The 27395-nt window shown below is 42.8% G+C and overlaps 1 protein-coding gene across 4 annotated transcripts in view; it reads left to right on the plus strand.

The window, feature by feature from the left end:
* LOC147195344 (3',5'-cyclic-AMP phosphodiesterase 4C-like) overlaps positions 1-27395 on the plus strand; it is an 81278-nt gene that overhangs the window by 41286 nt on the left and 12597 nt on the right. For 3 of the 4 annotated variants that reach the window (XM_086129841.1, XM_086129839.1, XM_086129840.1), the window contains 5 exons: positions 24021-24215; positions 26234-26270; positions 26744-26817; positions 26927-26979; positions 27166-27278. In XM_086129841.1, coding sequence (XP_085985967.1) covers positions 24021-24215; positions 26234-26270; positions 26744-26817; positions 26927-26979; positions 27166-27278 — 472 coding nt within the window. Of the gene's footprint in view, positions 1-24020; positions 24216-25276; positions 25322-26233; positions 26271-26743; positions 26818-26926; positions 26980-27165; positions 27279-27395 lie in introns of all 4 variants that reach the window. The other variant, XM_086129842.1, reaches the window with a different exon arrangement.

Raw genomic sequence — 27395 nt, forward strand, 5'->3', positions numbered from 1 at the left:
TGTTGTTCACGCTCTACACATTTGACTGCTCTCCGACTCTTATTAGCGGTCCAGTTTGCGGAAAGTTTTTAACATGATAACAATCAAACCATTCTAGGAAATATTCATTTACTTGAGCCACAAGCAATTCACTCTGAGCATGGAAATTGCCAGAATCGGACTGAGTAAGAATCGCTTCCTTGTTTTTCAAAGTCTCATAGATTTGAGTCTTTCCGACTCCAGGCGTCTCCTGAATGTTTCGTACTTTGTTACCCGCTTCGTTTAATCAGATACATATCACTTTCCCTTCCATGGTCATTACTCTCTCCCTCTTTCTTCGTCTTCCCCTCCCTCCCTGTGCTCTGCAACTTGAAGTAACTGCGCCACTTGGTGTTGAAATACCTGTCATTACAAGTCCAAACGAAATGAATGCAATCAAACCTTAATTGTGCACCAATCTTCGGCGGGCCGGATTAAAAAGACCAAGGGGCCGGATCCGGCCCGCGTGCCGTAGTTTGCTCGCCGCTGCTTTAACGCTTGAAGACAGGATAAAGGTAATAAAAATGAAAGATGGAGGAAACAAAATAAAATACATTATACACGAAATTGATGTAAGTGAAAGTGAATGCTGATTGTAAATTTTGCAATTTATTTCCCTTTTTTTCTTTCTACGCTGGCTATGAAGTGTCAAATAAGTTTATGCTCATACTTATGCATATTGGAATAAAAATAAAGTACACATATACGTTTTTTCTTTGTGTTTGTGTTTACGTCTGAGATAAAATTTGCTACAGTGAAAAGTCCCCTGTTGTGAAACATTTCTTGCTGCAAACATGATTTCATTATAGAGAAGTTTCACTGTAATATTCTACATTGTAAAAATGAGGGATGACCCGAGCCTAAATCACGCGAGCGGAAATCGGGCCCGATCAAGTCATTTTCAGCTGATTGGAATCGGGCAAAGAGTATTTGATTTTGATTTTTGTTTTTCCTTGCCCTCCTTGGGGTCAAGATCAGGGGATGTGGTTCACATTTGTCAACTGTGGGCATGTGAAGCCCTTTGTGATTAATCCTTTCAGGGACAGCGGTTACGACAGTGGACCTCTTATCATGTTATCAGGTTACAGGGTGCATGAAAGGGTTAAGGGCTATAGAAATAAATTTGACTTGACCTGATTGGGAATCCTGAACGTTTTCACAGCTTGGGAGTATTTCTTTTCTCAAATGTTGGTCAAGTTCCAGTTTGTATCACCTCAGGGCCATTCAATTTTGTTGCCGTGTAATTAAAGCCAAACTTTGGTGGAAATCTTCTCTCAAAGGAAGCTACGGTCGAGTTACAGGTATATGACTGAGGCAGATGGCATTATCCATTCCTTAACATCTTCCTCCTTTCAATCTCTATAATAGCAAATATTTCTCTTGTGGACCCGATTTATTAAAACTTCTTTAAGACTAATACTAACAAAACTAATCTGTGGGGATTTAGCCTGGAGGTCTTTGGCTCCTCATCTTCCTGGTCTTATGTCCAAATGTTTAAGTTTCCAGCAGGAGCGCACGGAAGGTTGACCGGCTACTGTTTCATATTTGCTTTACACATTTCTGGTCTTCAAAAATACATTGTCCCTGGCCATGGGTGCCCCCACTGTGTGTGTGTGTGTGCGTGTGTGCATGCCTGCGTGTGTGTGTGTGTGTTCTCTTTACCAAACATAGTCAAAGCATAATAGCGTGTGTCCAAAGGGAGATCCCCGTCCTGTGATTGTGTCAGGATTCGGTGTGTGGGCGAGAGAAAAGCAAGGAGTTAAAAGGGCTAAAACATTTGGGGAGGGCGGAACCCACAGCAGCTAAGATCCCTCCCCCTTTCTTAGCTCTCACCTCACTCTCAAACGTGTTCCTCTTGTGATATACACACACATACACACACTTGCTGGGTGCTCGGGAAGACAGTCATTTCAATCTGCTCACCATATCGAATGGTGGAATCCGACCCATTCGCAAGAATACACTCGGATGGATTGCATCATGCCTTCCAGTACACCTGTGCTCAGTGACCACTGCTCCTAGAACCGGCGTCCAGCACTCCCGCCAGGGGTGGGTCGGGGGCATGACAACTCCCAGGAAGCCGCGGAGAGCCGGTCCGACAGAACGAGACAAACGGGGGAAGCGGGTCGCGATTTCCAGGGATGAGAGCCAACCCAATCTGAGCGAAAGGGAAGGCTGAGTGACGGTCCTGCGAGAGGGATCATGAGTGTGCCCAGCAACTGCGGCTTGTGCTTTTCCGTGGAGCGGACGGTGACGGTGCGCGGTGGGAACAAATGGGGATCGCCGTATGCTGTCAACAGACCCATTGACATCGTACAGAAACGCAGGCGGTAATTAAGAGCCTTCTCATTCTCTTTTCATGTGTCTCAAATGCACACACACACACACACACACACAGACACGCACTAACCCATGGACGTATCCTATATGTTCAGTGGCTCAAGTTTCCCCGCATCTCTAGAATTAAATTGCTTTGACTGTAACCCTCTCCAGCTCACCCTCATCATTATCAATTCTTTTCATGTGTAAGTAAATGCAGTGATACAGTGAACGTGCGCCTATTTGGGGTCCGGCATTCACCCATTTTTGGGTACCTTCACTGAAAGACTTAAACCTATCCTCTGTTTTTGTAATTTGGCCAAAGGATATAACAGTGTTGCTTTGGCGCTATCTGGTGTGAATCCAAAAGAAACTATTTTCAGTGAGTTGAGGAGCTCCATTAGACTAAAGTAGTCCTTTGCCAGCATCTTGTGACAACTGTGGGCAATTACTGGATGGGCGTCAACTACGCGTGGATTTTCGCTATTTGTCACAAGGCTTTTTTTTTATGGCTTTGTACAGTATACAGTACTTACGAACTGGAACGTCCTTGCATTGGGGACAGAAGAGCCACAGTCACTGATGCACTTTCAGCCATTTGTTGATCCCAGGGAAAACAGCAAAACACAACTTGCGCAGGAGCTGCTGTTGGCCACAGCTCACGCTCAGACACTCACATGCTGTCTCACACAACATCCGACCAGGTCCTGCCTCTTAAATTCACATGCACATGTGCCTAGAGACTGTAATACATACAGTGCTCTCTGTACATTTTATGCTCTCAATTTGTTTTGTTTTTTCTTCAGGTGTGTTCGCAAGCTGTTTTAGAAGTGTGTCTTCAGCTTAAATGTGCCAAAAGCATGTTTGGGTAGTGGCAAAATTATTTTATAAAACAGTTTTATATGGTTTCTTTTATGTAGTGTTTTTTGTTTGTTTTTTTTTTGTTCCAGCCCACTGAACATTTTGATACGGTGATACATGGCGTCAACAGCTACTTGGTGTCAACAGCGATTTTTTTCCCTTTTGGCATTTAAATTGTGTCATAGATTCATGGTGGGAATTAGTTAACTCCATACACTGACATTGTGTAAATCACTGGAAAAAAGAAGTGAGTCCACCCCCAAGTGAAAACTTCCTATTTAGGAAAAGGTGGGGTTAATGTTCCACTCCTGTCTTTGGGAAACAGGTTGGACAAAAAAAGAGATTCACCCACGAGCATGTGAGCAAGAAAGACAGCACAGCCCAAACGATCTCTTTGCTTCATGGGACAACTTGTCTGGAGCTTGTTTTTTTTGAGTCATGGTTTTGACCTTTGCGAGTGCATCCACTGATGGGGGGAGAAAAAAAAAGAAATGAGCGTATGCTGGAGACAGTGGAGCGTAAAGGTCTCTGTGTCCATTATTCTCCTGAGGAATTGCGTGGAGGAGCAACACGTGAGATTAACAACCATGTCAGCGTGCATGTTTAATGCTCTTGTTAGACACCCAAAAGTGATTGATGTCTGAACTCTGACCTTTTGGGCACTGCGCCTTTGTCACACTCTCGTCTGCATTTCTTAATTCACCTACATATGGAAGCAGAGCGATGAACAAAAAAGACTAACGGTAAATAATGTGGAACGGTCATGCGTGGGAAGAACACAACGGATTTTTAGAGACATTACAGAATGTACATCCCGAGATGTTCTCTAAGGTAAATAATGGTGCCATTGCTAACATTGTGAGAGTGTTCAGTTTCGCAGGTGACTTCATTGGGGAAAGCGTAACAGAGCAAAAGTCTCATGAGCCCAAAGGGCTTTCCTTAAAATGAACTGAAGTAAACAAATGCTAGCCTTCTGTCGTTGTGTTACCAGCATTGTTGTCGCAAGATTGCACACTGCACTTTATTTAGATAAATGGACACACATGGTTACATTTGTTTATTTTATTTATTTATTTTTTAAAATTTAGTTGAAAACTAATTTCAAAGTTTTAAGGTAGCATAATATTGTCATTTCAACATTTTTCTTTGAAACTAAGTTGAATAAATACCCAGTTGTGTTAAATGTGTGTCTTGCGTATTAAACTACACTTACAAATACTGTAGCTGTTATACTTTTCTGTATAATAGTTTTAATATATGCTGAAGGAAAACATAGACAATATTAATTGCTCATTTACAGAGATGGGCACTTATTTTTACCCTATTTTCCCAGCCCGTCCTCCGTCTGTGACCTGGGTACCCTTCATTCATCGTCCCATAAAATAATAATTTTGCATCCCTGTCCGTCATCGTCCTTTTAAAGCGCTTCCGTCCCAGCCCCCCCCCCCCAAAAAAAAGAAAAGAAAACCCAAACATAAAAATCTTGGTGGGCGGGCAACGAGAGACATACAACATGGCCTGCTTTTTTCATTTCCATTGAACATGAGTGAAATGGGTGTCAGTTGGTACTTTGTTATGTTCTCGCACTGTACACTAGGTGAGAGTGTTGCTATCAAATACAGTGTTTTGCTACACTCTGGCTTTGTTATTTTGCCTCCCGACACCATGTACTTAACCTGGTTCGGAACGATTAAAGGGATGGATGAAAACCCACTTCCGACCTTGCTTAGTTCGTTCTTTTTAAAAAAAATTCTCATCCTCCGCCCCCAAAATGGGTGTCCATCCATGACGGACGGACGGACTGTTCCATCCCAGTTACAGAATGCCCATCTCTGTTCATGTTGTTGACTAAAACTATGCAACATCGAGAGAGGTTCGCCAGGGCAAGAGGAGTCTTCTCATGTCAAAGTTGAGATGGCCTCTGGGTACGGGGTGGCATACTCAACTATTACTAATATGTATTGGTGTCAGTGAGCACTCTTTGGGGGTGGACCTACAATATCCATCCCCACCCTCTCAAAAGGTGTTTCTATGATAGGCAGTGTGATGAGTAGGTTCCTGTTTGACTGTTTTGGAGCGTTCAACTGACAATCCGGGCAACTGCAGCAGTAGTTTTCCATTTTCTTGTGTACTCTGGGCCAAAAAAATACCCTCTGTAATACTCTCTCCTTTGTTTCCTCTAGCCCGATGTGAGCCCCCATTAAGTCCGTGTGGGCCAACTGCAGGACAGTGGAGATGTGTTTGCGGAACGAGTCACTGTTCGTGTATTTTATCCTTACTACCTGATACAAGAGGCCATTTTTTTACCGCAAAGTAGAATGGAGTGATGTGGGTTCCTACTAACTTTCCCTCTGTTGCCTGAAGGTTTCTTTTAAAGCGTTGCAAAGGGTGGTGTCCTGTAATTGTTCCATACTGACCTCGCAGGGGTACTCCTGCTTTTGGGTGAACCAGGTCATCTGCACTGGATGCGGACTATATTCCAGAGACCGCCAAGTCCCTAGGCGTGACTTCTGGTCCAATTACTTCAGCCGTTAATGCTTTGGCGTGCCTGCCTTTTCCGACTGAGACGCTTCTATGCTTCAAGCCACAGCACCTGAAAAGCCAGGCAATCTCGGCCGATTCGTACCGGAACAGGAAGGGCCTTGATCACTCCCACCTCCACATTAAAAGTGCTTTTAGTGGTGGTGAGTTTCACCATGGTAGTAGGATATTCCCAAATATCTCCATGGACACAAACCACTGGTATTTATTCTCCATGAGAAAAGGGAGTGGCTTGTACCATTGTCTCCGGAACCAGGGTTCAGACACTTTCGGGAATCGAGCATGGCTTCTACGTCGTACTGATTTACCCTTACAGAACACGTGGGTCGGGGGCTTCCCTTTTTCCCTAGGAGGCCGGCGAAGTGGGTGTGAGCGTGACCAGTTTCGGCTGTGGGCATAGGTGCATCTGAATTTCCACACTGTCATGACATATGTCCCACTTCCCCACAAGGATAGCACTGTCGAGGTTCTATGCCCAGGTTTCCTTAATGTTTCTCCACAGACGCCTTTAATCCCCTCATACTTTCCAAAGAAGGGGACCTATTTGTTTTGGGGTTAGTCGGACGAGGGCTTCAGGAACTGGGAGACACTGTTGCATCAGATCCTTGTTGAAGTCGTCTTATCATGTCTCAGTCAGCTTGGAACTGTTCAACTGCCTCAATTAGCTTGCTCGCTGTCCTCAACTTCTGTTGACGAATCTTTTTGGCCTCACACGGTAAGGCCTGTAAATGTTGGTCCATCACTAGTGTTTCTATTATTTCGGCAGGGCTCTTTCTTGGTTCTAAGTTCTTGTTATTCTAATGAGTTCATGCATCTGACAGCAGGGAGGTGTATCATTTTTGTAGGACCAGTTATGGAAACGCTGTGCCATGCTGAATTTAGGAAGGCCATGTCGGCTCAAGATCTCTGCCTTTAGTTGCTCATAGTCTTGGGCTATGTCTGGTTCTTAGTCCTGATGTGCTTTGAATGCCTCACCTAAGAGAAATAGCACCAAGAGTCCAACCCACTGTGCTTTCGCCCACCCTGTTGCATTGCTGTAGCTTCGAAGGCATGAAGATACGCGTGCACCTTCCGGTTCCGGGTCGCTGCGCTGTGGTCGACCGGTCTACGTCTGGAGCGTTTTTTCTTATTTTTCCACATTTCTCACCTACACTCCCTGCTTTTTCCTCGCTCCACAGACCCGCGTTACCTCAGCGCGACTGTTCGAGCTATTAATTCTGCACTTTCCCCCTTCGATTCTCTTTTTTCATTCATTTTTTCATTCATTCGTTAGCCCCTGCTAGCGCCTCCAGCTCGCCCGGTGCTAACGGCGAGCGCTCCAAGCCAGTGCTAACGTCAACAACACTGCACCTCCACATTAATATTGGCTCACCACAACTTGAGACTCACGCCTAATATGACCATCTACTCGAGGGAACAGCTGCTGCTTCTCAGAGACGTCTCGCTGCCGGTCCCCCCCGCTCCTCGTCAGGCTCCCCGACGCGATGTGCGTCCACGGACTCAAACAAAAGTCTGTACAAAGGTATCTATTTAATATAAAAATGCACCAACAAATTGTGAACAGAAATCACTAATCAAAAAGAACCAGGAAAAACAATACATTAATAAAAAGCGCAAAAACATGAGCAAGGACAAAGACAAAAAACAAATACTTACCAAGCGAAAGGCTAGAGGGCAAAAACGACAATATCGAATGGTCTAGAAAAACAACACTTGAGCAAGAGCAGCAACAAGGTCAATAATCTGACAAGCCACATGTGATCTTGACAGTCCTTAAATACTTGTTTGACTAATCAACACATTCGAAGCAGGTGTGTATGCTGGAGGAAAGATCCTCCACTGCCACCTGCTGGAGACACACAAGAACAGGATCATGACATTTACACAGCGCATTGATGTTTCAAAAGAGGTTTGAAAAAAATTTTACGTTCCAACTAAAGTCAGTTCTCAGACACATTTCCTCCACGTAACATGGGCTTCTCCTGACTCCTTCTCGTCTTTGTGGATTTTTTCTCACTCTTCCTCTGCTCCTTTATTTCCTCTCTTTTATAAACTGCGCTGCCTGTTTTAATCAAGTGGATAAAGTAGCCACACCTGTTAGGGTTGTGATGCATGCTGGGAAATGTGTTTGGATTGTCGGTCATTTGGGTGTGCAGCACGGGTTTCTGAAACGGAAGGTAACGTCCTTCCACTCCACGTCTCCGTGTGATGCCAAAACTTAAAGACAATCAGATGACTAAAACTTTAATTAATTTTAGTCTAAAGACTACAACTAAAACTAAATTAGTCAATTAAATTAACACTGACTAAATATACAGTTGATACAAAAGTCCACACTCATTTTTGCATTGAAAAAAATGCTCAAAACGAGATGATGTCAAATGCAGCAATTCTTATTTCCACTTTGAAAATGTAATACCATCTTAGTAGCATTAATGTCATATCAAGCTTTTGTTAAAAAAAGCAACAGTTGTAAAAAGTTCTAGTCCAATTTTGGTTTGCCAAATATTTCAACAAATTCACAGAAATTTAGTTGGAGTTGCATCACTGTTCTATCAAATGTACTGTTACACATACAGTACATTTGACAATAAAGTTTATCCAATCCAATCCAATCATACTCTATTACAGCGCCCCTAAGGTAGGTCTATTTAAATTTACCAATTGACCTTGTAATGCTAGATATAAATTAGACGTAGAATACATTGCACTCGAACACAAGCCCATATACCGTAATCCCTCATTTTTCGCTGTTAATGGGAACCAGAACCCCCCACGAAAGGTGAAAATCCATGCGGTAGATTCCCCCCCTAGGAATTTTAGTGTTTGTGTATCCTCCTGACTACCAGTAGTTCAAATTTGTCCTCTGTAGAGGACATTTGTGAACCTAAATATCTTCCACCCAGTGCATCCAATCGCATTAACTCATTTTGTGCTCTAAAGAGGACATTCAGTGCCAATGATACCAAATTTTTAGGGGGTGGGGCTTTGTTACTTTGACTTCTCAATAGAAGAAAATGGCTTCCCTCAGTGCAAGTACTTTTAATGGGAAGAGGAAAATTTTTATCAAACACATTTTGTCTTGAAATGCTGTTGGCATTTTATTTATAAGACTCTTATGAACACGTTAAAGTGTTGTTTGAGTTGTTTTTAGTGTATTTGAGCCTAGTATTCAAGTGTTTAAAAAATGTCCTCTGTAGTGGAATTGGAATCTTTTGGAGTAGTCCAATTACTTCACATAGATTGGGGAATTTCAAAATAAATGTGATTGGACAATTTTTTTTCCTGGTAGTCAGGAGGGTATGTGGGTACCAGCATGTCTAAAATATTTAAACTGTATTTATACTGTGGTGCTCACGAGGCAGTGAGGACGCCAGCGATTAGATTTTTGTTAGCAGAAGAACAAGCTTACGTTTGATTCACCCGCCACATGCACAATGACAAGTGTTGACAAGTCATTAGTCTACATGTCATGCACAATCACGGTGTCACGTCACAACCAAACTTATCATAGCAAACTGAATAAAATACAAGCTAATAATGAAACCATTAAAACAATGACTGAAGAAATAATTGACACAAAACATGCTTTACATTCTTAGTGCCACAAAGCCAGCTCAGAGTGCATCCAGTCTCCCAGTGACATTACAATACTTCACACATTTGAGACAAAGATTACAACAGTATGCGTATTTGCTCGAATTTAATTACAAGTTGAAATGGGGTTAAGGTTTCTTTTTTACCAGACAATGGTCTTTTTTCGTGAAGGAAAAAAATACTCTGACTGAGCTGACAGTTTTGTCTGTTCTGTCACTTCAGCCTTCATCTGAGGTGTCACTGCTTCCTTGTGATGTGTCCTAAAAACACCTGACCGGGTTGTGAAACCTTCAAAATAAGACTCCCGGTCAAGGCTGTGAACCAACCCCACTGCTGCCGCTGAAGCATTGTGTCCCTGTTATTGGTGCCATCTCAGCGGAGGGATGAACGGGTTTTCATGCTCCCACACACCTGGGACACATTGCCTAAATAGAAGCAAGGGGGTGAAGCACAACTTAACTCATCCCAAAAAGTTGTCTCTTAAAAAAAAGTTATCGTGAACACAACACTAAGATACAGTATCCGAGACAGTCAACAACATGGACGAGACTGGTGAGACATAACAAGGGAAGGTGCTGGGTAAGGCTGTGATGATGCGCAGCCAATAAGCTCACGGGATGAATCCACTCATGCTCTCATTGGTTGATGTCGAGCCGGGAACCAATCACGCACCTTGTATGAGTACCCTGGTATGTACAGTACAGTACAGGCATGTACAAAGCCTCTGAATCACCTCATCTCTTTGTTCGGCATGCAGGGAAACCTCTCTCGCAGGTCAATGTGAAACAACGCATCTTTTCGCAATTTGGCTGTATATTTTTTTTCATTTAAATTTTTTGATTTTTGACTTTTTTTTTTAATGAATATAATATTTTGAAAGAACCCTGAAAAGCACTGGCGCTGCAAAATGGCGAGGGATATTATTGTATGATTGGGGAAAAATTCAACAAGCTGCTGGCTTCACTCTTTTTGTATCTAAAAACCCCACTTTTCAGGAAACAGGGAAAAAAAAGTGACATGTTTGCTGAATAATTAACATTGCAACGTCAAAGAGAACAAACCATTTTCAACACTTTACATTGGTCAATAATTTGTTAAAATAACAGGCTTGGTGAAAAATTTCAACAGAGGAGGTTTCCGCCACAATTAAACCTTTACACTATACCATGGGCTGGATGAATTGCAATCTACACAGGCATAAAGGAAAAACACACTTTTTAGCAAACACTGTGACAATTTAATCAATACCGTTCAAATGAATGAGTCAATTATATTATGAAGCTAAAGATACGGACAGTTGATGATGTGGTCATTGTAAACCTCGAATCGTGCTCATTTAAGATCAAATCAGTGTTGCTTGACCAGAAGAAAAGTTGTAGTAATGTGTTCTTTAATGGATCTATGGATATCATTTTTTAAATCAGCGATGTAAAGCAAAGTTTTCTTGATCATTTATATTTTTTTGTATTGATTGTGAAAGTTACTTGGTTACAATTTTCAGTAATATTTATGAATTAAGGGTTAGGTTCAGCATCAGGTGGAATTGCGTGGACCCCTCTCTAAGCAGTGTCACCTGTAGCTTTTTGTCCTCTGTAATGAATTGATTGATCCAGTTTTCTATTTTTTTTCGGTTAGTGTCATCACAATCTGAAGTGAGCCAAGTTTGCCCAAGTAGCATCAAGACAGCCGGGAGCCGGATGGAAAAAAAACAAACAAACAAACAAACAAACAAAGCCATGAGTGGGGTTTCTAACTGAACCACTGACAGCAAACAATGTTGGCGAGAACCAATGTGATTTATGCAAGCAGAAATTGAATATGAAGTCAGAGCTTTGAAAAGATGGCAGATTTGGCACATTGCGTTTGAATGAGGTCACCGCTAAGGTTACGTTTTCCAAACGTATTTCACTGAAACTCAGTCCACCTCTGTCAGTTGGTCATGTAGAATCAGGACAAAGAGGAAAGGGACAAATCCCCCCCCCCCCCCGCCTCCTGCTTTCGAGTTATCACCCTCTCTCCGGTGTGAAAGTTGGATGTGATCCCATACGTCCGATGCCAAACCGTTTCAAGGCGTCATTTGTTTGTATGACCCCATATCTGTGAGTAAGAATTTGTCTCAGGGTTAAATTATTACCTCCACTTCCAGGTCCATGTGGCCAGAATGCCTCGATCATTTGGATCATTTGTTTGGAGCAACAATGCAGTCATCGCATGCCTTCAGCCGAGCATGGCGGCAAAGCCAAAACACATTGTGTCATCATAAATGTGTCTTTTGGAGAATGTTTTCTTGAATTATGGGTGGCTTTCAAGAATCAAGTATCAAGTACATTTCAATGGTTGATAGAACAACAGGGAGTAACTTGGGTCATCTTTTTCTGCCTCAGCGATAGGAAGGCGTGACTTGTCCCAATGTTCTTGGGTTTTACGCATGCTCTGATTTGTCAGCTTGTTCTTCTAAATAAACATCTTGAGTTGACTTTAATGGGCATGCCATCTGTTAAATTGATTTACGATCCAGTGATGAACTTTCCATTCTGGATTCCTTTTTCACCTCATGATCAAACAACCACGCAATGCTAGAAATGTGAGCCTGTCATTTTTTTTGTTTTGTTTTTTTAAATAAAAATGATCCCATTGTTTCCAAATGCTTGCAGCTTTAGGTTTTATATGGTTAGTTAGTTAGTTAGTTAGTTCCGCCCGCTCCTATTTGGAACATTGGGCGACGAGCCTCCTCCATTTGTTCCGGTCACTGGCGACCTTTCTTGCTCCATGCCAGCTGACACCCATCTCACTTCTTTGGCAGTCTGTCGCCACGTCTTCTTTGGCCTACCTCTCTTCCTCTTTCCACCCTCTGGCATCCAGTCCATGGCCACACTTGCCGGTCTCTCTCTTGGCAGCCGGAGTACGTGGCCGATCATTTTCCTTCTCCTTTCAGAGACAATGTCTGACAGTTCAGCCACTCCTGCCCTCTTCATCACCTCCTCGTTGGTGATGTGGTCTCTCCATGAGATCCTCAGGATGGATCTCAGGCAACGCCGATGGAAGACATCTAACTTGTTGGTAATGTTGGCTGTCTTCATCCATGTCTCACAGGCGTAAATCGCTGTTGGGATAACCACTGACATATAGAGGCGTAGCTTGGTGGTCGTAGTGATGGCTTTCGATGACCAGATGTTGCGGAGGCGTTGGAACACTCCCGCAGCTTTACCAAGTCTACTGTTGACGTCTTTCTCCACACCACCTGTATTTGAGATGTTACTCCCAAGATATGTGAAGCTGTCAATGTACTCTATGTCATGTTGGTGTAGAGTGAGTGGTTGAAGGTGTTGGTGCTGTCCGACGGCCATGGCCTTGGTCTTTTCCTGGCTAATTCGTAAACCGACCTTAACTCCGTGCTCATGCAGATTGTTGGTCAACTCCTGGAGTGCGGGCTGGGTGTGACTTAACATGGTTTTATATGGTATGTTAAGAATAATTGAAATTAGATTGCATATTTTGCAAGTGACCATTCTTAGCTACCGGATTTTTGGTCAGGTATTTCCATCCGCTTGTAGCTTAGTTTGTGCATGTTGTGATGTTCTTGAGTGTTGGGATATGAATAACACTCGTTATCACACAGTTGCATGAAGCTCAGCAGCGACGGGAATAGCCAAAGCTAACCAGGCTAACGACGGTTCTCATCCGCAACCATTTTGTACTCTTACACCTCTGCGCACACCCGTGCCTTGTTGGCCATACATCAGAAGCTTTTTTTCACAATGTGTTTTATGCACCCCCACACTCGTCTAAAACGATTCTGGTGAATATTGCTTTTGTGGAATATCACTTAAGCAGTAAAATTCACCCGTTTTCGTCCATCTCAGATGGCGGCCATTTTGCCACTTGCTGTTGCCTGAAAATGACGTCACAGGTTCTCAGCTCAGGGAGGATACAACCAATCATGACTCAGCTGTGGGCACTGTGATGATTTTACCTTTAAAATTTGGTTTGGTGAAATGGATATGCAAACTATCAGAAGTCAAGTATAGGGCATACATTTTTTACACAGCACTGTTTACATCTAAACGAATATTAAAGGCAATGCTTCATGTCAATTCTTAAGTGCCACAGTCAATGTAAAATAGTGAAATCTGTTTAATGTCAAAGGACTATCAAGTTGTTTGTTGCAAATAAGATTAGAATTGAACAAAGTAAAAATGGTCGCTGCTGCCGAAGGTCTTCCTGTACACCAGTTACTGAGCCAAGGCACATATTTTTATTAGGAAAATCACACAGCACACCACCAAGCAAAAATGTCGTGAAAATATCTTGCAATACAACAATGATCTCGTCTCTACTCAAAATTGGACTTTATGTAAAATCTGGGTCTGTGTGAATGGCAACAAGTGGAAATACATTTCATTTTTCTGCTTCTGGGATTGATCGCCGAACAAAGAATATTAATATCATTTCACGCTAGCATGACACCTTCACAGAGCAGAGCCTTTGTTGAACTTTTCTCAACCCCATCTCCCCCGCATCTCGCCTCACCTCAAAACCTTCCAAGCCTTCTCCTCTCACTTGTCTCATTCTCTTCTCTGTTGTGCCAGACCATTCCATGGGACAGCAGTCTCAATGTGCGTGTTTGGACGTTGAGGGTGATGACTCAGAAAACACATTTGAGCCAGAATGATGTCAATTCAGCCCTGCGATTGGCTGGCAAGAGAGGCCCGGTGTTCGACTGGTTAGCGCGTCGGCATCACGGTGCAGAGGTGCAGGGTTCGATTCCGGCTCCGGCCTTCCTGTGTAGAGTTTGCATGTTCTCCTCGTGCCTGCTTGGGTTTTCTCCAGGTACTCCGGTTTCCTCCCACATTCCAAAAACATGTGTGGCAGGTAAATGGAATACTCTAAATTGTCCCTATCGGTGTGATTGTGAGCACGAATGGTTGTTTGTCTATGTGTGCCCTGCGATTGGCTGGCAACCAGTTCAAGGTGTTCCCCGGACTGCCCGAAGACAGCTGGGATGGGCTCCGGCATGCCTCGTGACCATTGTGTGGATAAGCGGATCAGAAAGTGGATGGATGGATGGATGGATTGTCTGGCAATCAGTTCAGGGTGTACCCCGCCTACTGCCCGATGAGAGCTGGCATATGCTCCTGCATGCCCGCAAACCTCCTGAGGATCAGCGGTTCAGATTGATGGATGATTTAAATATCAATCGATATAATCGCCCATGCTCTACCTACTGGTCCAATGATTCTCAAAATGTGACACAAGTGCTTCGAGTGGTTTGCTGACTCACGCCAGTGCTACACGAAAGAATCCCGGCCTACATACAGTACAGTAGAGATGCTTTCTTACATTGAGCAATCAATTATTACACACCGTAACATGTATTCTAACAGTTTCATGGCTACTTCTGTGGAAATCGCCTACCTGCATCACTTTTGTGTAAACTGTAGTGAGATTTTTTTGGGTGTAATTTGGCAATAATTTGCCAAAGCAATAAAATAATTTGACTGCACTGACATTGAAGCATAAACTTCCTTTGTAATAAATAATCAGATCGAAGAAGTAACCTGCACGAGTATATGATAACTATTCCACCCCTCATATCCTTCAACATGCTTACACGGTAAAGTGTATCAGAGGTCACCGTGTGCGCCATGTGCAGGAGGGCAGGCGTCACAGCGGCGTGGTGTTGTTTTCCAAAGGAAAGATCTGAGGCTGACGGCTGGCCTCTGGCCGCATACAGTAATAATTCTACACAAACACACACACACACACACACACACGCAACACACACACACTCACAGACACACACACTCACGCACGCACGCACGCACGCACACACTAGTGACTTGGTGTGGTTTGGGCGCCACCTTAATCACAGTGCACCGATCACACTCATGCAAACACACACTTTCTTCATTTACAGAACAGCTGCTCATTTTACGTAGGTGCGTCATTATCTGATTACCTGTTCGAAAAACATGCAAATTGATCGCAGTTTTGGAACAGAAGCTATTTGTTGACTTTTTTTTCTTTTGCTGTCGTATGACTGACTTAAAATTGTTACACAATCATGGGTTAAATAAACGCATATCATTCTGTCCACGCGCAACAGATTCCAGTAAATAACGCAGCCTTTTCACAATCCGGTGAACCCCCGTTTATCACAGGGGATATGTTTCAGACCCAATTGAAAATCTGCGATGTAGAAACACCAAGGTTCATTTAATAAAGAGGGCCGGAAAAGTGTTTTTCCCCCCTCCCGCATGTTTTAAACACATTATCTTGCTCACACAGTCCTTAAAATATGAGTGGTTTGCTTGAGGCTTTTTGTCACTCCAAGTTTGAAAACTGACACATGGAACTAAAGAGAAATAAACGCTGTACAGTTAAAAACAAAGAGTTCAACCAAAGCATTTCATTTTGTTGAACAAAAGTCAGCTAGCTTGATGCTATAATTGCAGGCAAAGAGAAATTAGCCTAGTTGTTCCAGTAATTATAAGTCTTCACACAACTTCTTAAGCACATTACCTCACCGCAATATAAAAAACATACAGTACTACAGTACTTAACCACATATAGTGGATAAAAAAAAGTCAACATGTTCAAATGTCAGGCTTTTCGTGATATTAAAAAAAAAAAAAAAGACCAAGATGAATCATTTCAAATCTTTTTCCACTATTAACATGAATTAGAACTGGTACAGCTCATTTAAAGGAAAAGAGTAAATATTTTAGAGAGGGAAAATAAAAACTAACAACCCAGATAATGTGGTTGAAGAAGTGGGCACACTCTCTTATAATTGGGGATGCAGTCGTGTTTACAATAAACACATGACATACAAGCTCATGTTAAATGGGCGATAGCACACTCCTGCCACTATTTAAAGTACCTCAGATTAACCGGAAGTAAAGTTCAGATGTTCTAGTTGTCTTTCTTTTTTTGTTAATTCTTCCTGGCAGAAGCCTGAAATTGTTTTGCTTACACTGATTGTCACTTCGAACTGTTCATAATTCTCCATCTACTCCGCAAACGGCACAAATCTCAAAATTCTGACTAACCATTCTGTAGAAACCTATTGTATTAAAATGCCTAAGTGGGAGAGTGAATGATGAATTGCAATACAGCAGAGAAATGCTTTACTGGCCTAACTTAACTTAACTAACCTTAACCTTAACTAACTTAATCTTAACTCTTATTCAGCCACATATCGGTCGTGATCACACAAAAAAAAAGGTCAGTGAGGTGGCTGTCAAACTAAACTGCTAGACTTATTCACATTCATTCGAAGCATAGGCCACACCCTCTTTGTGAACAATGGATATACAGTACATGTAAAAGAGCAGTTGCATAAGAAGTGACCGTGCACAGCTGCCATTTAAACATGAGTAGCTTGCTACCCGGCTCTGTTTGTGTAGCAGAATAAGACCTCGGTTCTGATTTCTGTCCTGTTTTATTTAACACGGCGGATTAGTCTGTAAGGGAGAAAAGGGCACCTGAACATGAAGCTCCTTTGCCATTGTTCTCTGGCAATCTGTTCAGGTGAATAATTATCGTTGGAAGAAGCAATATGCGAACCACAGTGTAACTTTGAGGGTCTAAATAAAAGACGTGTTCAAAAAAGGAATAATGAGCCTCCTCCCTCCATATAAAGTCTATCATAGTAAATGTGAAATGGCCAGCACAGCAGCACTTTGGGGGAATGACTAACCCAACTTTCATCTCTGGACCAGTCGTCTTCCCTGAGTACCGTCCATCGCTCCTCTATTGAATTGACTTGAGCATGTATAATGCATTTCAATGTCATATGAAAGAAGTAGAAAAACAAACTACGATAACATATTTGAAGCTACTGCCATCCCACTCTCGAGAAGCACAAACATGAATTCCAAAAAAGGAAGCTGTGCTCTACCCAGCGTTCGCCAACATGTTTTTGAAAAGCCATGAAATTGTCTCAGTCAAATCCGAAATTGGCTCACTATTTCCATGCATCTATCCAGTTTCTATAACGCTCGTCAATGTTTGTCACAGGTGAGCTGGAACTTTTCCCACTTGACTTTGGTTGAGTGATGGGCCACACCCTGGACAGGTCACCATCGTTCACGCTCACGTTCACACAATCTACCAGTTTATTTTATGGGCAAATAATTATACCGTTCATATTACTATTTACTATTTATTTGTATTTGTTACATTTATTTCATGATATAAAAGACAAAGCAGACATGTTTCCATGAAAAAAATAATTGATTGAAAAGGAGCAGAGAAGAATAAATCTAAATCTAAATGTTTAAGACTTAATAATGTACGGGCTCAGTGAGCCGCATTTAAAAACATGCAGCCTGTGCGCTATACTACACAAACCTCTAATTTAGTACCTTGAACCCTTTCAGGTACAGTGGTTACTATTGTGGTCAGCTGATCATGTTGTCAGGTTACAGGGTGAATGAAAGGGTTAAATAAAGCTAGCATGGATGTTTTTATAATGTGTCAAGCAAACTCAGGCAAGCACAGGGAGAACATACATCCTCCACATCGGACGGCTAAACCTTAGAACTGTGCAGGACGTGCTAACCTCTCGCCTACTGCACTCCAAAAATCAGAGCTTGAAATTTTTTAAAAATAAATCAATACTGTTACATTTCAGTCAAGAAGCGGTAAAGTTCTTCCACACAGTGAAGCAAAGAATTGTGAGAGGTGGGTGTCGGGAGCAAAAGATACGGAAATAATGAATGAAGGGTGACAGCTCGCCCCGCTAAAGCGGCCCATCGCCTCTCCTGCACTCGCTTGTTCGCTCCTGTGCTTTAACTCCCCCAGAAGGAACTGCCGTTGGCGTGACAGGTGGTGACGCAGGCAGGGTGTCCGATATCGGGGCCACTGACAGGGTGCCATCAATCACACCTTTTACCGGTCAGCCTCTTATGTAACCAACAGCGTAATGCAGTTCTCTCATTACATTTTTTCTTGTTTTTTTTTTATTTTTGTCAAAGGCATGTTGCGACAACAGATTGATCAGTGATAATGATCAGTCGCCATGGCAGACATGTCTTAGGTGCGCTCACTCTGGATCTTACACTGCCCTTTATGACAACGTGAGTAAGCTGAATATTTTTTTTGCCGATTTGGAATGATATTCAGGACAAACGCACTACCTCATTAATATTACAATTTTGAGTGAGTACAAAATGAGTTCTTTTCTTTAATGCATGTTTCTGGTTCAGCAGTTTGTGCCGTCCTTGAATGTTAATTTTTATGCGAGAACCCTTTGCGCTGGGGGGAAAAAAATACAGCATGTGTTTTCTGTTTTGTTTGCTTCAAACCCTTAGGATAGTGGATGTTTTATACATGCATTGAAAAATGGAATATATTAAGAACATGTATTCTGCAGCGGCCCGGTAGTCGAGTGGTTTGCACGTCGACTTCACAGTGCAGGGGTACCAGGTTCAATTTCAGCTCCGGCCTTCCTGTGTGGAGTTTGTATGTTCTCCATGTGCCTGTGTGGGTTTTCTCCGGGTACTCCGGTTTCCTCCCACATTCCAAAAACATGCATGGCAGGCTGAGTGAACACTCTAAATTGTCCCTTGGTGTGAGTGTGAGCGCGAATGGTTGTTCGTTTCTGTGTGCCCTGCGATTGGCTGGCAACCGGTTCAGGGTGACCCCCGCCTACTGCCCGTAGGCAGCTGGAATAGGCTCCAGCACCCCCCGCGACCCTTGTGAAGATAATGCGGTTTGGGAAATGAATGAATTAATTTATTTTGCATGTATTTAGAGTATGTATCTTTATTGTCATGCATCTGGATAGGAGGTGCGTGGCCCTATATGCCCCCCCCCCCAGTGGCACTGATGAAAAATTGTGCCCCCCCCTACCCTCTCCAGCATTTAAGATGGCAATCCCCGCTCCTAATTGTCCATAGATGTGAATGGTTGTTTGTCTGCATATGCCTTGCAAGTGACTGGTGACCAGTCCAGGGTATACCCCAGCTCTTGCCCAGTGTCAGCTAGGATTGGCTACAGCTTACTTGCAAACCCCCGCCTCACAAGGACAAGCTCAGTAGAAAGTGGATGGATCAATGTTGTGCAATTATATGAGATTTTGCCCTTATTTCTGGAAAAGTAAAACGCCACCGGGAACTACAACCTCAATATTGAACATTGTCAAAATTCATACCTTTCTGACAGCAACAATTACAAGCTTTAAGAGTCATTTTTTCATCAGTTTGTGAGGATTTCCAACATAAGCTTTCCACTAAGTGTCTTTACATTTTAGTCATAAGTGGCAAGTCTTGCAGTACCTCTTACGCCCAGTAGAGGGACTCCTTGACAATGCTCAAAACTGCAGCTAATATACTTTGAGAATTTGTCCGAAATTGCGTGCACGAGTGTGAACATCCATGTATCACTACGGTTGCGTTCCAGACCAACCCGCAATAGCTGAAAATCTCTTAATATAGAGACGCCACAGTAAAAACATTTTAAATACCCCCCGCCCCCATGATTTCAACCCATATAAGCTTATTAAAACACATAAACTGATTGAAACACTTTTTCCAAAGCAATCCTTCGCACCTGGTCTCTCCCTTGCTCCAAATATGAGGCAAAGTGTACTTGCTTCAAGCTCTTTATTTGACTCCCCCAGTTAAAGTTTACTGTAAGGCTGACACAAAAAGCAAAGGATCATCAAACATTTTATATTGAAACAGCCAAACCATGTTTGTACTTTCACCCGATTGAACTCTGCTTGCTTCATGCAAACATATTTAAGAAACAGCACAGACGGGATAAGGGAAATTTGCATTGATGGTACTGCAACCGAATACCTTCAAACAATTGCTACTTTGACCAATAACACAGAAACAAAGCAGACTGACAAGCTTATATTATCTATGCTCAGAAGCAACCGCGACTATTAAGGGAGCTGACAGTGTTTTGGGGTATAAAACCTGTTTTTTCATTCGACTATTTTATCAGCAGTTTTTTTTTTGTACTCCATTGCCCAGGGGCATGGTAAAAGGGCTCAGAATGTAGAAGGTTAACCACAAGCAACAATTTTCATGTTTGGTCTTCATCCGGATTGCAACCAGACCTCTGGTCCTCAAGCCAACTGTCGTCCCAATTTCAGTGCTTTGCTTGCCTTAATTAGCATGGTGAACTGTAGCAAACAAACGTGTCAAAACAGTAGCCTTTGAACTCAAGTGTTCCTGTCTTTGTAAAGAAAGACTTTTTGATGCGACTCGCGGAGGACCTCACTGTGACTGTAACTATATACTGCTTCCATAACCTTTTTCCATTTTCCCGATCATTATTTTCTTCACCATTTTATTGTTATTACTATCCAAAGGACTACAATCAATGGCCTTAGCCCAAAGTCAACAGTGTTCGGTTTTCATAATTTGAAATCATCCTATCATTTTGGTGCCTTATTGACCACTCCTTGAGTTGTGTGGAATTCAGTGTTGTGCCGAGCCTTCGTCCGCTCGCCTGTGTTGAACTCAAACCAAACGAGCACGAGCAAAAAAAATAAATAAATAAATAAAAATGGAAGTTAACTGGCAGTGAGCGAAAGTCGTGGGCGATGTTTTGATCTGTGGGCTAATTTTAGCTCAGCATCGGCTTCAAATAGAAACCTCCCCATTCGTATGTATGAATGGATGGGGTGGGGGAGGAACCCATTTTGGGGTGCAGCGGGAGAGCAGAGCAGATAGAGGAAGGGGGAGCAGGGGGGCCTGTGTACTCTACCTGAAATCCTATTTTTAGCTCCCACGATTCCACTCTCGGTCTGTTCCCCCACGCGAGGGAGGCTAAATTTAGCTGCTCGGAAGCAGAAGCGTGTTGCAGGACCAAAAATAGAAACGAGTTTATGGTCAGAGCATGCGGGAACAGTGAGGGGTGTCGCATCATACGCAAGGAGAGAAGGAGACAGTTGGAGAAAAATAGCTGATGGAGAGTGGCGAGCAGGAGACGATGCCCAAACGCAGGGCACACATTGACAAACAACCATTCACGCTCACAATCACACCTTGGGAAAAATTTAGCGCGTATAATTAACCATGATTGTTTTTGGAATGTGGAACTCGGAGCGCCTGGAGAAAACCCACACAGGAGAAGGAGAACATGCAAACGCCACACAAGAAGGTTGGATTCGAAGCCTTGCCGTCTGCACTGTGAGGCTAGCTAAATTCAGTGCTTCAGAAGTGAAAGCCACATGTTTTGATGTCATTGTGTGTGTGATCAAGCCACAGATTTGTTTACATCACTTTTGTGATGTGATTTTATCCCTTCCCGATTTTTATTGACACTACATTTGTTTGGTAGAATTCTGTAAAGTTGTCATCGTGAAGGCTTAAAAGCGCGCGAGCCAAAGTTTTCAGTAAGTGAACAACTCTAGTTGTAGTAGATAATGAACCTTTTTTTCATATTCATGTGCCTTTATTTTGGCATCGGTCCAACCTATCAAACCACAACATTTATGTCTTATAAATCTGATATTTTAATTTAACTGTCACACAGATCAATTTATTGTCTGATTGTTCAAAAATACATAGGAAGAAGACATTGAAAAACTAATCGCATATGAATTCGCAATTGCAGTATTGGGGAAAAAATCTGAATGAGATTATTTTTCTAAATCGTTGTACATCTTTTTCATAACGACACTGCACTGCATTGTACCAAAACAAGAATTAGGCTGGACTCTCGGCATATTGGTTGTGTGCCTTGAAGATGTATCCAAATATTTTCAAATGTCCTTGAAAAACTTTTTGACATTACGCACTTTGAAAGCTCATCACACAAGCCTCTACTTTTGTCTTGCTCGCTCCTCTGCACCGCCCCTCGCTGTCCTCCCGCTGACTCCTCTGCTACATCTACTGCAGTCAGTGGATCTGAAGCTGTCACATGAATGGAGCGGCGAGGGCTGTTATGTAATAGCCAGTAACACAGCAGCGTCTTGTCCTCATGCATGCAGCACCCTCATTGGTTAGCGGATCTGGAGGAGGAAGGATGGGAAGAGAAGATTTTCCTTTTTTTTTTTTTTTTTTTTTTTTTGCATATTGCAGCTCCTACAGCTGTTTATTCCAATGCAATGGTAGCAATCATGGTATCTTTAAACTACCACAGCAGACGTTTGCGGTTGTAGATTACATGCATTGGTTCGGAAATTTGAGTCATTTAGTCATTAACATTCATCAATGGCCTCCTACACGCTTAATCAAAACAAACACAACCCCCCTCCCACCTCCCACCACCACCGCCACACACAAGAAATAAACATTTATATATGTATGTATAAATGATATGTATTTAAGCAAAATGTTCACCCAATCACATGATTTCATTGAATGCTAGCTTAATGCTAGCATGCGATGCAAACGGACATACTGTGGATGTTGCGGTAACAATAAACTTTCAAACAATTGCTCCCTTAACACACACTTAGCAGCAACACTTAGAAACAGCAAAAGACTATGAAGCATTGTGTAATTAATCCTTTAATGCACCCTGATAATAAGCTTTCCACTGTAGTAACCGCTGTCCCTGAAAGAGTTAATCGGCGAAATGTTCAACCAAACCATATCATTGTATCTAATGAAAGTCCACCAGCTAAATTCTGAGATGCTAAACACGAGTGAGGCACTAACAGCTATAAGCGTAGATGCTACGGTACTTCCAAACCTAAAAATAACTGCTCGTGAACACACGTGGACTAACTTTACATTTGTGATTGTCTGGTCAAGGATTAAGGATTGCGTTGCCCTTCCGAGTGTGGATCAATTCCAGCAACGTGCCCAGCCTGTGAAGAAGGCACGCGCTCGACGAAGCTGCGTCTTGTCGGATCAGGAGGAAGTCCCCCTTGCCTATTTTTAGCCCCTCACTCTCCTATGAACTCGAGCTTGTGCACGCAGGTCTAATGATGTTCAGCTATTTTTATACCTCCCCTTTTATGACATGAAGTTTCACAGCCTCAACGTTGTTTGAGTGCACTTGACACAGCTGTTGTCTATTGTGACATGTATACACTCTTAATTACAGTGTTCCCCCACTATATTGCTGTTCTCTGTTCGCACCCCCCACATCCACCCTTTTTTTTTTTTGCAACACCAGCATACAAACAGTCTATTTTGATTGCAGATTTTTACCTGTGGTGGGTGGATCGGGAAGCCATCCCAGGATAAATGGGCATTCACTGGAATCTCCTCTGAACTTTCATTGTTCTGATAAATGCTTTCATGAAGTTGTCCTCAACTGTTATACACACGGAAAAATAAATGTTGCATCGTAAAACACGCTGTATTCAAGCGTACAATTGCCAGGACTGAGACTTTTCGACCTCGCAAATACTTCTGATGGATGGATGGACAGACGAACTGAATATTCTGGCTCATTTTGATGTTTGTTGTTACACCACACTGAACAGACTTTAGAGCCTCAAGTGCTCTTTCTTTCTTCTCCCCTTTTTGGATTTGCAGATTAAAGTCTGTTTGTTAGATGCCAGTTTGTGATATTTTCATTTTCAAAAAAAAAAAGAAGATATTTTTGATTGGCTGGCAACCAGTTCAGGGTGTCCCCTGTTTACTGCCCAAAGACCGCTGGGAAAGGCTCCAGCAACCCCCCCCCCCCCCCCACGACCCTTTTGAGGATAAAGCAGATCGGAAAATGAATGTTTCAATCTTGTCTCTTTCTCTGTCTGTCTGCAGCTTTGATGTGGAGAATGGCTTGTCGGCGGGGCGCAGTCCAATGGACGCTCAAGCCAGCCCGAACTCTGGTGGTCTGGTCTTACAGGGCAACTTTCCTCACAGCCAGCGGCGAGAATCGTTCCTCTACCGCTCCGACTCGGACTTTGACCTGTCATCCAAAATTCCTTTGAGAAATGCCTCCGCCACGAGTGACTTGTAAGTTTATGTGTTGCACATCTGATTACCAGGTAAATTGTGAATGTATGTATTTATCAGGTCAGAGGGGTTGTTCTTCTCCAATTAAGTACGACAACTTTATTCTGACTGTTTACTGCCTGGGTATTACCTGAGTGCTGTGGTGTATACGGTCTTAATTGGAAGCGATTAAAACTACGGTTGAATCTCAATTCAACGGTCTCATAACCTTTGGCAAAGTTATGGTGCTGAAAACAAAACAAAAACAAAGCAGAGCAGATCATGACAGGGCTCAAGTCATGACCACTCATGGCCGGCTCACCTGTTTTCTGAGTTTGGACCAGAGACCTTTGCAAACTGACCCCTGATTGGTCATCACCTGAGCCTTGAGCAACTGCGATGTCACTTTCGGTTGACAGCAAGTGGCAAAATGCCCCCCCCCCCCCCCCCCCCCCACTGAGATGGATGAAAATGGCTTGATTTTGTTGAATAATTCACATTCCGCAACCAGAATACCGTGTTTAGACTAGTTGGGCTGAATAGAACATATTGTAAGGAAAATTTGGGCCTTCAAAACACGCATACTACAGTACACGTTATAAAACCTGTTTACTTCTTTGCATTCCCTTTTTTACTCTGTTAACATTTTTTAATTGAAGAATGTGCTATTTTGCTTCATGTAACAAAAGTAATGGTGGAGTCTTTTGGGGGGAGGGACGGTGCCGCAATGGATTAGTTGCATTCCAATTCATTTTGATTCGGAAAATTGATTTCAGTAAATTGAGTCATGGAGCAAGTTCAACGAGTCAATCCAAGTAGCGCTGTATACCTCAATAGATGTTCTACCGATTTGTTGCTCTTGACATGAAAGTTTCGTCGGATGAATTTAGTTTTCAACTTGCTGTGGGTGCCATTTATTCAACTTGTCCCTCAGTGTCCGAATAAACAAGCTGCGCATCCATTTCAAGATCGCAAACAGAAAGTCAAGGGGCCTTTTTTGTCTGCACGCTTGATGCACACAGTGAAACACTTGAAACAACGGCAGGCTCCTTTCACTACTTCACGACTGTCTGTTTTTCAAGGGAAGAGAGCTTGAAGCACTGGGAAGTCAACTGGTTGTCATCTCGGTGAGAGCAACAGAAAAAAAAATCTGATGAAATCGCTGATTTCCGTCCCTTCATGTCTTCCCTGATAGACAGCTTCATGACCGACTCACTCCCACTTTCCTCCTGCCAAAAGTGACTAAAACCTTGACTGAATAAAATTTAATTCACCTTCGATCCCTTTGGTTCCCCTAAACACCGTATTATTTTTTTGATTTGTGTGTGCATGGCGTTTATTTTGTGTTTGTTTTAGCAAAAAGGAGCCACATGTTGTTGGTCTGACTAATATTCCATCCACCCTGTTTTGTTCCCTCACCAAACATCAGCAGTGCATGGACCATTTTCTTGATATGGCAGTTGTCACACAAAAAAAAAAAAAAAAAAAAATGCAACCTGTCCATTACTCACTCATGTTTTCCTTCATGCCATAAAATGTTCTTATTTCCTCCAATTCAATACATTAGACTTCATGTCTACATTGCAGTGACTCAATGAACAGCTGCGTCAAAACAAAATGTCGAAGTAATGACCAGTCAAAGAGTTTTGGACACGATGTGTTTTACACTTAAGAATATGTGGTCAGTTATAAGTGCTTGTATTAATGTTTGTTATTTACGTTGAGGTTGATACTTTGTCTGATGAAGGCAAACTGAATTGTTGTCTTATCTGAACAATAGAGTGACCTTTTTTATTGTTTGTTTGTTTTTTTACACACTGATAATATGGTAGAATTATTATATATCAGTTTAATTTCAATATATTGGTGCTTTTGTAGTTTGCAGTGTTTTACGACTATACTGCATCACACCCAGCAGTGTTTCCTTGTTTATACTGTTCTTCATTCAATAAACAGTACATGTGCAATCAATGCCGCCTCTTTTACACCCTTCTGTGTTTTGTATTGATTCATCTCGTGTTTCTTCTGTCCTCATGCAGACATACAGAAGACATGATTGTCACACCATTTGCACAGGTGAGGCCTGAAGATGAAAAGACATGGCATTGGGATTACCCAGGGAGCGCAAGACAAAAAACCACAATTGGCTCCATGTGCACAGCCAAATTTCTCTGAGCTGAGTGCTGACCCAGGGCTACAGATTCTATCAAAACAGCACAGAGGTCGTGCTCACTGAATAAAGTGAAAAATAAATGTTATGCCAAGATGGAGTGAGTCGCTGATGGCGTAGTGGTATTCTCGCCTGACTTGTGTGCAGGCAGTGTGTCCATTCCCACTCAGTATGGATGTGGGTGTGAATGGTGGTTTATCTATGTATGTGCCCTGCAACTGGCTGGCGACCAGTTCAGGGTGTAGCCTGCTTTCCGCCTGAAGTCACCTTGAAGCGGCTCCAGCGATTCACCGTGACCCTAGTCGGGATAATGGGTGTTGAAAACGGATGGACGTATGGATGCGGGGACGGATTGATGATGTGCTCATTCATTTTGCAGGTCCTCGCCAGCCTGAGGACAGTCCGGAGTAACTTTGCTGTCATAGCTGGCCAGCAAGATCGGCCAGCCAGCAAGTAAGCCTTTTTGAGGAAAAGTCTCTACTGTCTGCACTGCAGACGTGCAAGCGACCGCAAAATACAATCACGTTGTCGTTAAATTAATGAAGTCAATCTGTGTCCGCAGAACCCGATCTTCTGGCAGCAACCCGCCATCCATGTGCAATACCAGTCTGGCAGGTCAGTGCCCGCGTTCCGTTGGCTAGTGGCTGTATCTAGTTCCGGTATCTCAGTCAAGTCGTACTACGTCAAACTATTTCATTGACACCAATCCCTACAAAGAGAGGGCCAGGCATCACAGTGCATGGATGCTTTCAGGGAGTTGAGTCTGTCCCATAATAACCTCACTATGTTGTCCTGGAGCAGAGGAACCTCACCAGCAGTTAGCCATCGAGACTCTGGATGAACTGGACTGGTGTCTGGAGCAGCTGGAGACCCTGAAAACCCGGCACTCTGTCAGCGAAATGGCCTCTAACAAGGTAAGTGCGCTAGCAACGCATCACATGTCACTGCTAACATTTTGGTCACAGCACGGGGGTCCATTCCCGCTCCATCACTATACAATAGTCTCCTGCAAAAGTAGTGGAATGGTAATA

The sequence above is a fragment of the Hippocampus guttulatus genome, chromosome 14 (genome assembly GCF_054856545.1).
Source record: "Hippocampus guttulatus isolate MCC_2025c chromosome 14, RoL_Hgut_1.0, whole genome shotgun sequence".
In the NCBI taxonomy this organism is placed as follows: domain Eukaryota; kingdom Metazoa; phylum Chordata; class Actinopteri; order Syngnathiformes; family Syngnathidae; genus Hippocampus; species Hippocampus guttulatus.